General features: G+C 47.2%; 1 protein-coding gene across 2 annotated transcripts in view; it reads left to right on the forward strand.

Annotated features, from left to right (window-relative positions):
• Window positions 1-11,352, forward strand: part of plcg2 (phospholipase C, gamma 2) — a 34,710-nt gene that overhangs the window by 9,891 nt on the left and 13,467 nt on the right. Inside the window, exons 2-25 of one of the 2 annotated variants that reach the window (XM_015017726.1) lie at window positions 246-434; window positions 2,584-2,733; window positions 3,693-3,786; window positions 3,859-3,906; window positions 4,194-4,278; window positions 4,397-4,477; window positions 4,551-4,594; window positions 4,725-4,797; window positions 5,304-5,405; window positions 5,496-5,614; window positions 5,861-5,946; window positions 6,028-6,145; window positions 6,217-6,385; window positions 6,496-6,591; window positions 6,964-7,050; window positions 7,606-7,775; window positions 7,850-8,047; window positions 9,400-9,522; window positions 9,742-9,922; window positions 10,018-10,083; window positions 10,160-10,269; window positions 10,368-10,464; window positions 10,767-10,839; window positions 11,067-11,239. In XM_015017726.1, the coding sequence (XP_014873212.1) occupies window positions 254-434; window positions 2,584-2,733; window positions 3,693-3,786; window positions 3,859-3,906; window positions 4,194-4,278; window positions 4,397-4,477; window positions 4,551-4,594; window positions 4,725-4,797; window positions 5,304-5,405; window positions 5,496-5,614; window positions 5,861-5,946; window positions 6,028-6,145; window positions 6,217-6,385; window positions 6,496-6,591; window positions 6,964-7,050; window positions 7,606-7,775; window positions 7,850-8,047; window positions 9,400-9,522; window positions 9,742-9,922; window positions 10,018-10,083; window positions 10,160-10,269; window positions 10,368-10,464; window positions 10,767-10,839; window positions 11,067-11,239 (2,724 nt within the window). In that variant the 5' untranslated portion in view covers window positions 246-253. Of the gene's footprint in view, window positions 1-245; window positions 435-2,583; window positions 2,734-3,692; window positions 3,787-3,858; window positions 3,907-4,193; window positions 4,279-4,396; window positions 4,478-4,550; window positions 4,595-4,724; window positions 4,798-5,303; window positions 5,406-5,495; window positions 5,615-5,860; window positions 5,947-6,027; window positions 6,146-6,216; window positions 6,386-6,495; window positions 6,592-6,963; window positions 7,051-7,605; window positions 7,776-7,849; window positions 8,048-9,399; window positions 9,523-9,741; window positions 9,923-10,017; window positions 10,084-10,159; window positions 10,270-10,367; window positions 10,465-10,766; window positions 10,840-11,066; window positions 11,240-11,352 lie in introns of those variants that run through there. The other variant, XM_015017725.1, reaches the window with a different exon arrangement.

The following is an 11,352-nucleotide window of genomic DNA, read 5'->3' on the forward strand; positions in this document are numbered from 1 at the left end:
CCCACCTAGGCATCTCCCCTTTTGTAAAAATTTCCGCCAGCGCCCCCTGCCGTCCTCTGAACGCCCACCGGGCGTGTTGGACATCAATAATCAATGATGGTGATGATGAAACTGAGCGCACTACTGGGTTAGAGCGTGATGATGATGATGAAGATGGTATTGATAATATTGATGATGATGATGTTGATATCGATGATGATGACGGTAATATTGGTGATGAAGCTCAGCGCCTCCTTCCTGTCCAGCTGCAGCTATGGCCCGTTCCGGCTCGGGCGAGATGACGGAGTACAAGAAGATCGTGATCAAGCGGGACCTGGAGATGGGCGTGGTCATGACGGTGTTCCGGCAGAAGGCGGAGCGGCTCACCGTGCAGGTCATCATGGAGACCCGGCAGGTGGCGTGGACGCGCACCGCGGATAAAACTGACGGAGTCCGTGAGTATACGGCCGCCATTATTCATCCACAGAGACGAACCCAGAACCAGCAGAGGCTTCTGGGAGAAAATCCCTGAAATAAACCAGTCTAAAAACTTGAAATATCAATCAATCAATCAAATTTTATTTGTACAGCACATTTCAGCAGCAAGGCATTTCAAAGTGCTTTACATAATTAAAATAAAAACAGCATGTGACATTGAATAAACAGTGAGAAAGAGAAATAAAAAGAAATTAAAGTAAAGATAAAGACATTTAAAATAAATAAATAATTAAATAAATAAAATAAGAGCTAAACCCAGGTATGAGCTAACTATAACAGTAAAAACTGAGTTGCACTGAGTTCCTTCATGACAAACTGCTGGTGGAGGCTCAGAAACCTGCAGCCTGCAGGAGGAGAAACGACTGGACTTCTCAGCAGCTCTGACTTCACAGATCGGGTCGTTTGTCTGCCTCATCGTTCATGTTACTAAACAAACCCGACCCGACTTCAGTGTGGACGCTTTCCACACTGAAGATTATGGAAAGTTATGAACCTTTCCATAATCCCCATGGCCATCCAGGGACATGGGGATTTTTTTTCTTTTGCGTTCCCTCGCAATAATCTACTGATCAGTTCATGCGGCATAATCGACTGTAAGCCTTTCTTACGGGCCGCCGTACTTTCTGCTTTAATACAAGGTTATAAGGTTTCATGTATGTTAATATCTCGTTGTGAAATGTCTGATGTTTTATATGTTTTTCTTTAGTATAGAAAGGCACCACAAACCTATGATATAAACAGAAATTTCCCATAAGTAGGAAAGAAATAAAAATACATCCAAACTATTTGGACTATTTCTGAGTTATTATCGCGGGTAATCAGTCATCTGATTGTGTCTCTGTTGTGTTTAAAGTGCTGCTTCCAGTTCCGATCCATCTGAGCCTGAACAGACATAAACATGCAGTAAATAAATCGATTTTCCATCAGTTTTATGCACCAAAGAGTTAATAATAATAAACACGTTTTCACTGAGGCTCTTTGATGCAAAAAAACTGATTGAAAATCGATTTATTTAATGCATGTTTATGTCTTTTAAAGCAGCACTTTAAACCATTCAGACTGACACAGTAGAGACACAATCAGATGACTGATAATAACTCAATAGTCCATGGAAAAACCTTATAACCTTGTATTAAAGCAGAAAGTACGGCGGCCCGTAGGAAAGGCTTACAGTATCGATTATGCCGCATGAACTGATCAGTAGATTATTGCGAGGGAAGGGAAAAGAAAAAAATTCCACATGTCCCCTGGAGGGCTCCGTACTTTCCAACACCATCAGAAGAACTTCGGTGCGGTCCGGTCCCATTTTGGGTCCCGTTTCCGCCCTTACGCGAAGTCAGCATTTTTACGGACTTCGGCGAAGTGTATTACCCACAACTCATTGCTGCATATGACGTTTATGGTCATGTTTTTTTTTTCCCGTCTTTGTAGAAAATTTCAGGAAAATAGCTTGACAAGGCACATTAGTAATAAAGTTTGATTTGATAAACTGAGCAGAAAAAAAGAATAGTCAAATTAACAGGAAAGTAAAACAAAATGTCACAAATGCAAAACAAATTTTAAATCTTCAAGTAAGATATTAACATATTGGTATAAAGATTGGGCTTTTGTGATGTTGCAACGTTTAAGCACTCTAAAATAAAATTATTTCACTTTAAAAATGGAGATGACTTTTAGAAAGCAGTATTTGAGAATAAAACTTCGCCAAAGGATTAAATATATAATTTAACTCTTCATCCCGTTAGAAGACCAAATTTTATTACATCAAAACTCAAGTTACTTTGTGAGACTGATTGCTACTGGAGATTCTTCCGACCCACAACTCTTTGAAGATGTGATGGGTTATTAACCTGTCCATAGGTTCAACCTGAATTGAGGTCAACTCTGGGTAAATCACCATGGTAACAGCTCTGGTCCCTCCTCCAGCCACTGGTTTCCTGTCTGACATCAGGAGCTTCATTTCTCTGAAATGCTTTCACTTTAACGCCATTCATTTTGTTTCCTGCAATGATCAGCAGGAGGAGCTAAGTGTGGCCTGTTGTGTGGGACATTAAGGGTTGTGTCCAGTAAGGTCCGGTAAAGTCTGACCCGTTTGTTCTGTTCCAGTGGACCTGTCTGAGATCAGGGAAGTCCGTCCAGGGAGGAACTCCAAAGACTTCGAGCGCTTCAAAGACGGGAAGGACAAACACAACGACAACACCTGCTTCACCATCTTCTACGGCTCCCAGTTCGTCCTCAACACCCTCAGCCTGGGAGGTGAGCGCTGCCTTTCTTCTCACTGATCGGGTCAGAGTTCTGCTGAACTGGGTCGGTACCGAATGCTGCTCTTTGTCCTTTCAGCTGGGGACAAACCTATTTCATTCTGGCTGCCAAACACATTGAAGAACCTTTCAGTCGTGATTTTTGTTCCTTGTTAATTTTGGACAGTTATGTAAAGTTTGCTTTTTCAACCAGAGCAGCTGATTAGCATCTCAAAGCTCAAAGAATCTGTGAACTTTGACCCCAAATCCCATCCATCATAACCATGAAGGATCATATCCCCAACTCCAGCGTCTTCCTGACCATACGACCAGACAGATTTAAAAAAACAGCAGCGAAAGCAAAGGAGGTGGATTAGCAGAGCTGCTAACAGCTGATGATATCATCATGTTGCTGTGGAGCATCGTCTCTGCTGCATCCAGGCAGCATCGGTACTCCCATGCTAACATGCTAAGAGCAGCAGTCTTCAGCTTTGGTGCAACACTGACTGCTACTGGAGCTCCTTCCTGCCTCAGCCAGACTTTCCTCCTTCCAAACGTCGGTCAAAGAGCTAAGGGGGTTCTTCGTTTCCCATTGTGTTTTATTTTATTTAATACTTCCTGTTGTGTGTTTCCAACGCTGAAAGTGAAATTTAAATAATTAGAGAACAGATAACATTGATCGCATTCTGATGCATTAAGCCGTTCATGCGGGGTGTACTTTCTTTTTACCACAGCAGTGACTCATATTAATGGATGACATTTATGGCTCCTCATCAAAAAGAAGTGAAGCAGGAAGTGAACAGCGCTGCCGCCGGTGGACATTTGAATACATTGCCACAAATCATTTGCATATTTCTTTGATCTCTGATGAGACGTTGTGATGCGTTTCCTGTTTTGGGAGCGATGAGGTTGTGATGCGTTTCCTGTTGGCTGAATTACAGCTAACTGGACTAATGGCTTCGCTCGTGTTTGCAGCGGATTCGGTGGACGAGGCTCAGAAATGGCTGATTGGGCTGGAGCTGCTGAGAGAGGAGACGCTGGCGGCGCCGACCCCGGTTCTGATCGAGAGGTAGGCCTGGTTCTGATCTGCTCAGGGCTTTCTCTGCTACTGCTTCATCACATCTGTCTGCTCTCCCTCCAGTTGGCTCAGGAAGCAGATGTATTCTGTCAACCAGACCAAGAAAAACAGGTAGGACCCCACTTCACCCTTTAACTAGACCAGAACCCTGAAGGTCCCAGCAGGGGGCGCTAACCTACTTTATGACGAGTAGAAATAATTTATTCATTTATTAAAAATGTCACCATTTAAAAATAAATAATTAGCTCCATAAATATTTAGTGTCCAAGCTAACTGTCTTGCTTCCAACGTTAGCTCAGAGCTAAATATTTAGCTAATATGTAAATTCACTGTGGATCTGTAGCAGCACCAGCAGAACCATACAGTGGTTCTGTTCTGACCTGGTTCTGTCTCTGCAGCCTCTCTGTGAAGGAGCTGAAGGCGCTGCTGCCGCTGCTGAACTACAAGGTTCCCGGCTCTCGCGCTCTGAAGGACAAGCTGCAGGTTTGATGGTTCTGAAATATATCTGAGGCTGAAAACGGGTCTCCGAGCCGAGCCGAAGCGGGCCAGACGGACGGCGTCGGGTCGGAGTGCTGAAGGCTTCTCTGCTATGCTGTTGCAGGAAGTGGGAGTGAAGAAGGACCGCCTGGACTTTGAGCAGTTTCATAAGTTTTATAACCTGATGATGTTTGAGCAGAACGAGGTGAGGCTCGGCGCCACCAACGCCTCATGGCGGCAGCGCAGACCGTTAATCACTCTCTTCCTTCTGCGTTCAGATCCTGGACGAGTTCAAACGGGAAGCCTGTTCCTTTATCCTGGGGTGAGCAGTCCACGCTGCAGCTGCTGCACCTGCTGCACCTGCTGCAGCTGCTGCAGCTGCTGCACCTGCTGCAGCTGCTGCACCTGCTGCAGCTCGCTACTCTAACCGTGTTTGCTTCTCCGACCTGCAGGAACACGGACAAACCGGACGCTTCAGCCGTGCTGCTGCATGATTTCCAACGATTCCTCATTTATGACCAGAAGGTGAGACTCAGACGTGTTCACCTGCTGAGCAGCAAAAACACACCTGGAATCAGGAAGAAGTGATGAACCAAAAATGAAAAATATTCAATGTTTGAATCATTATACACAAACTTAATAAGGCTGAATGTGTCAATAATGCCTGAAAATTTTACTATAATGACAAACCGGAGAGCTTCACGCAACAGCAGAGCGTCACTGATTTACACAAACCTACAAAAAATTATCTTTTATTCCAGAAGCTTTATATTCGGTGCCGTTTGCTTTATCAATTGAACACAACATTTCAATATTTAGCTCCAAAATGAATATTTCACTAGCAAGCTAGCTAAATATTTAGCTAGCTCATAGCTAACTATTTAGATTGGAGCTAAGTAGTTAGCAGCTGGTCAGAAGCATGTCTGCCGTCAGAGGGTTAGAAACCGGGTCAGAGCCGATGTTCCTCAGAGGAGAACTTCTCTGCTGGACGTTACTGGTTCTGATTCTGTTTATTTCTGGTTCTGCTTTAGGAACTGTGGGCCAACGATCTGAACCAGGTCAGAGAGCTGATGACCATCTTCATCGATGACACCATGAGAAAAACTAACGACCCTGAGTTTACCGTCAGCGAGGTGTTTGACCCGTTTCTCCAGAACATCGGCCCTTTTGGACCTCAGACCCATGAAGACTGAATGTTTCCTCTCCTGTCTCTCCACCTTCAGTTCCTGAGTTTCCTGTTTTCCAAGGAAAACTCAATTTGGGATGAAAAGTTCTCTGACATCAATAACCTGGACATGAACAACCCGCTGTCCCACTACTGGATCAGCTCCTCACACAACACGTGAGTTCACCTGAGTGCCAGGTAGACGGCGGGATGGGGCTCTGGGTCTGACAGAACCGGACCAATTGACTTGGAGTGGGGTCTGTTGGGGTCTGCTGTAGTGATGCTGCGGGCCTCACCGTCTCCGTTATAAACGTCAGCCTACCGAACGCTGATGATTGCTGCTTCCTTTTCATTTTTCTGAACTGACTGCTATTGGTTGATGCTCAGAGCCAGGTGTGCATGATACGCTGCGATCTGTTGCAGGTACCTGACAGGTGACCAGCTCCTCAGCGAGTCGTCCACCGAAGCGTACGTCCGCTGCCTCCGCTGGGGTTGCCGCTGCGTCGAATGTGAATACTGCGATTCAGGAGTTCTTCAGGTGTGTTGGTGCGCCTCAGGCAGCAGGTGACTCACATGTGTTTGGTTCACAGTGGACTGCTGGGAAGGTCCAGGAGAACCGATCATCTACCACGGCTGGACCAGAACCACTAAGATCAAGTTCGAAGACGTGGTGAAAGCCATAAACGACCACGCCTTCGTCGCCTCAGAGTGAGAATCGTAACGATCTGAGCCTGGAGGAGGGGGCGGAGCCAAACACCTGACCTTCCTCTGCTCCTCAGCTTCCCGCTCATCCTGTCCATCGAGGAGCACTGCCCCATCGAGCAGCAGCGCCAGATGGCGCGCATATTCAAGGACGTCTTCGGAGACAAGCTGCTGGCCGAGCCGGTGGAGCAGCTGGCCGAGCAGCTGCCCTCGCCCACGCAGCTGAGGGGCAAGATCATCCTGAAGGTAGGGGGTGGAGCCATCCGTGGGACCGCAGAGCTGGGGCGGGGCCAATGGACCATGGACGGAGCGCCATCAAGAAAATCAGCACTCTGCTCTCGCTCTCCCTCTCGCAGCACAAGAAGGTGAACGTGGAGGGCGGAGCCACAGCCAAGGACTTCAGGAAGGGGCAGAAGCAGGGAGACCTAGACATTTGGGACCCAGTGGACCAGGTAGGGCCCCCTGCTGGGACGCTTCAGATGCTCCGCCGATACATAAAATCAACCCATCAATCAATCAATCAATCAAGTTTATTAGAACACATTTCAGCAGCACTGCAGCTCAAACGCTTCAGATTATCAGCATCAGATTAGCAGCATCAGATTAGCAGCTTCAGATTAGCAGCTTCAGATTAGCAGCATCAGATTAGCAGCATCAGATTAGCAGGATGAAGTTTTGTTTCTCATTCCAACAAAACTTTCCTGCAATTCTTCTCTTCAGTTGTTTTTGTGCAAACAGCAGAAACATAAATAATCAACAGGATTTCTCTGCAAAGCCTCAATTTCTGTTTGGTGTGTGAAAATGTGAATGTGTGTTTTCCTCAGCGCTGGAACCGCCACTACTGTGTGATCTCTGACGACAAGCTGTACTACGCAGAGGAGTGTGAGGAGGAAGACGAAGATCCCCGGAAGGTAAACGGCTGATTCCTGCTGATGAGAAACATCGACGGAGGAGGGTTCATCACGTAGAAACAGAAAAATGTCCAAATGGTTCTTCATAGTTTTTATTCCAAAGATCCTTCAGCTCTATGGGCTGCAGTTTGTATTGTAAAGTTACTCAGTCAGAAATTAACAGCAATAATTTGATATTTAGCCTTTCATAAGACAACACAAATAGGGGTTAATTTCCTGAAGTTGTATTTTCACCACATTGCTCATTAATGTCAGCTTCAAACTAAGTATTTTGTTTAAAGCTGAATATTTAGTTAGCAAACTAAATATTTAGGTTCAAGCTAAACATTTAGCTTGCTAAATGAATATTTAGTTTGGTGAAAATAAAACTTTAATAAAAGAACCCCGTGGTTTTTCTTTCTCCAGACTAAATGACTTTACAAACGGCAGCCATGGAGCTTCGTACCTTTTCTGATTCAGTGCAACTAAAACTCTTTTAGTCCTTATTAATCACGACTGGTGGCCACTGAATGATTTCCAGAGATATTTGTGTTTGTTGGTGGTTTGGTTTGTCAGTACCAGGACCTGCACTGTTCGGAGCCCTGGTTTCACGGCCGCATCCAGGAGGGCCGGCTGATGGCGGAGCGCCTAATCCACGACTACTGCGCAGAAACCGGGGGGCAGGACGGGACCTTCCTGGTCCGACAGAGCGACAGATACGTCACCGACTTCACCCTCTCCTTCTGGTATGGCCGCCGTCTGATCCGTTACTCGCTGCTGCGCTTTCCTCCGTAACGACGCGCTGGCCGTGTGTCTGCAGGCGCACCGGCAGAGTGCAGCACTGCCGGATCCGCTCCTCCACAGAGGGAGGCCACACCTACTTCCTGACCCCCAACCTGCACTTCCCCAGCGTCTACTCTCTGATCGAGCACTACCGGGAAAACCCGCTGCGCTGCCAGGACTTCGAGCTGCGCCTCACCGAGGCCGTGCCCAAGCCGGACCCTCACCTGCAGGAGCGGTTCGTCCAGCGGCGCCGCAGCATTTCACATGAGATCGCATTGTTTTCACAAACTGCAGCATTTACATTGAACAGTTCCAAGTAAACAGACAGCAGACTGACGCCTCGTCCACACGCAGTCAGCTCTTGCTCAAAACAAACATCTTTAAAAACCAATATCACTCACATCGGGCCGCTTTCAGAAGGGTTAGGGTTACCCTTAGAATCAAGTCAAAGTCAGAATGTGGGAATATTGGCTGGAATGCACAGGACCCTAAACATCATGAACACACACCGACACACAGTTTTCTCAAATCTCCACTTTGGGTGGAGTTTTCATAAATAATAGTTTTAGTGTAGGTGAAACGTCAAAACGTATAAATATTTATTTTCCCAAGCCTCAGGAAACAGGATCTGCTCTGGATTTGATGGCTTCTGGTGCATGGAGCCCCACAAACACAGAAATGACTCGGTTCCTCAGTCTGAAGGAATAAACTGAATTAGATACATTGGATTTTTAATATAATTTAAAATGTTAAATTATATTCTAAATTTTATGAGAAACATTTTTATAAAACAGTATTATTACAAAGATTTCTAAAATAAAACTTATTGAGAACAATATTAAATCTTTGTCTTAATATTGACCCTTATTACAACTAAATAAGATTAACAGCATCAGTTTGGTATTTCTATGATCCGAGAGCGATATCTATTTGATTCCGTTTAGTCCCAGTTGGCCCAGTTGGAGTTGTGGCCGGTGGTGTGGCTGGTTGTTCTGGTTTTATTTAAACAAAGATCCAGCTGTGAGCTCACAACGTCTCCCTGTAAACAGAAGTTAGCTGCAGATATGAAAATGAGGCGTGGAACCTGATTTGGTTTGAAAAACAGTTTAATTTCAGAGCAGCAGTGTTTGTTGAAATGGCTTCCTGATCAGCAGATAAATGTTGGTAACAGAGGAATCTGAACTGGTCATGGTTGCAGCAACAGGTGGGGGAGGGGACCAAATCTGTGGTTCACAGTAAAAAAATGCTGTATGTTTGTTAACAGCAACGTTCTTCAGCATAAAACAGAACGATTGGTTATGAACGATCACAGCAGCAGGAAGTCAGACATTTGTCTTGCGTGGAGTTTGAACGTCTCCATGGTAACCGAGGTGAATTATTCCAGGAAAACGAGGCAGCGTTTGAAATATTCCTTATTTTACTGGTTCTGATTCTGGGAAGGGTCTGAACCAGAAACCAGATCTGCGTTATGTCTCTTTAAGACCTTCAGCCAGGATCAGGCCTGGACGTCCTGTCCCACGTCTCTGTGGAAAGGTCTTCAGCAGTAACTGTGAGTGGAGCGGTGACAGCTGGTTCTGTGCTCCACAGATGGTTCTACAGCAACCTGAGCAGAGGCCAAGCGGAGGATTACCTGCTCAGGATCCCCAGAGACGGAGCATTCCTGATCCGACAGAGGGAAGGAGAACCAGACTCCTTCGCCATTACCTTCAGGTACAACAACCAACCTGAACTACGTTTTCAGAGAGCCTCTCCTCTTGACTCCTGTCACAGCTTCAGTATTATTTCAACTTTAGAGGTATAAACACCTTGCTACTGTGGCTAATGGATATCTGCAGCTAAAAAAGGAGGAGAAACGTTTTAAAAGACCAAATCAGAGGGCATGTAGCAGGTCGGCCCTCTGGTTCAGACTAACTGTTCTCCGTCCTGCAGAGGCGATGGGAAGGTGAAGCACTGCCGGATCCAGAAGGAGGGCAGCGTCTACCTGCTGGGAACCACCACGGAGTTCGAGTCTCTGGTGGAGCTGGTGAACTACTTCAAGAAGAAGCCTCTGTATCGCAAGATCAAGTTGCGTTACCCAGTGACGCCGGAGCTGGTGGAGCGCTTCAGCGCAGTGAGTTTCTGGGCGAGTGAGAGAGACTGGAGCGAGTGAGAGCAGAGCGCTTCAGGAACTGTGAATACTAACAGGTTCTTATGGCTCACTCACAGAACGAGAACTGCTCTTCCATATACATGGAGACGTACGTGAAGCCCAATGACATTGGGCCGTCGCAGGTGGGTAAACACCTTTTTTGATTTTTCGCTGTGGCTTTTCAATGCAGCGGTTGATGAATCAGCTTTTGTGTTTCAGCCCCAGAATACAGTCCGGGCTTTGTACAGCTACCAGGCCAAGCGACCCGATGAGCTGAGCTTCACTAAAGGAGCACTGATTCATAACGTATCCAAGGAAGTGGACGGATGGTGAGCTCCAACCTCCCCACCAGGGCCCCGTCCCCCACGGGCCTGTGACCCGGTCCGGTTCAGTCAGCAGTTCAGTCACGTTGCTCTCGTTCCTCCAGGTGGAAAGGCGACTACGGAGGACGACTGCAGCTCTTCTTCCCTGCCAACTATGTGGAGGAAGTGTCCAACTCAGCACAGACTGACGCCAAAGCTCAGGTCAGACTCTGAGGCGCCATGTGGCCGTTGCCTCTGAGGTGCCATATGGCTTCGCCTCTGAGGCGCCATATGGCTGTCGCCTCTGAGGCGCCATGACTCAGAGGCGACGGCGACATGGCACCTCAGAGGCGACGGCCTCAGAGGCGCCATGTGGCCTCTGAGGCGCCATGTCGCCGTCGCCTCTGAGGCGCCATGTCGCCGTCGCCTCTGAGTCATGGCGCCTCAGAGGCGCCATGCATGTCGCCGTCGCCTGTGAGGCGCCATGCCCATAATCACTGAACACGTTGTGATGTGGCCCACAGGAGATGGAAGACAACCCTCTGGGGGAACTCTGTAAGGGAATTGTGGAGATCTCCATGTACAACATCCAGAACAGTAAGTGACCTTTGACTTTGTTTAGCTTCTGATGAAACGTGAAGGCAGAAGGATTCTACATGGAGTTCAGTCAGAAGGTCATCCGCTCAGTGAATAAAATCGACTTTATTTAGTTGAATGTTTTGGTGACCTTCGCCTAATAACGGTATGCAAAGTATTCATGCCCTCAGACGGAGGCAAACTTCCTGTCCAACAGGTCAGCAGTCTGTATGTCTGTCTGTCTGCAGTGAAGAACGGTAAATACGGGAAGCCGCATGTCCTGACGCTGCAGCACAAGGAGCAGGACAGCGTGCAGTTTGACCTGGCCGCTGGGTCGCTGGAGGAGCTGTTCGAGTGGTACCAGGTGGCCTGGGACGTGACCCAGAGGGAGATGAGCAAGCAGTACCACCGGGAGCAGGAGGTGAGGACATTGCCATGAATCGGGCTGCAGATGCTCAGGACGCTGCAGCTGCAGCAACAACCGCTGCAGTTCTTCCTTCACACGGCCAGAACTTCACCAGGACAGAAAACAAA

This window comes from Poecilia latipinna, unplaced genomic scaffold, assembly GCF_001443285.1.
Source record: "Poecilia latipinna isolate Pla-1442-1.1 unplaced genomic scaffold, P_latipinna-1.0 Scaffold2181, whole genome shotgun sequence".
NCBI lineage: Eukaryota > Metazoa > Chordata > Actinopteri > Cyprinodontiformes > Poeciliidae > Poecilia > Poecilia latipinna.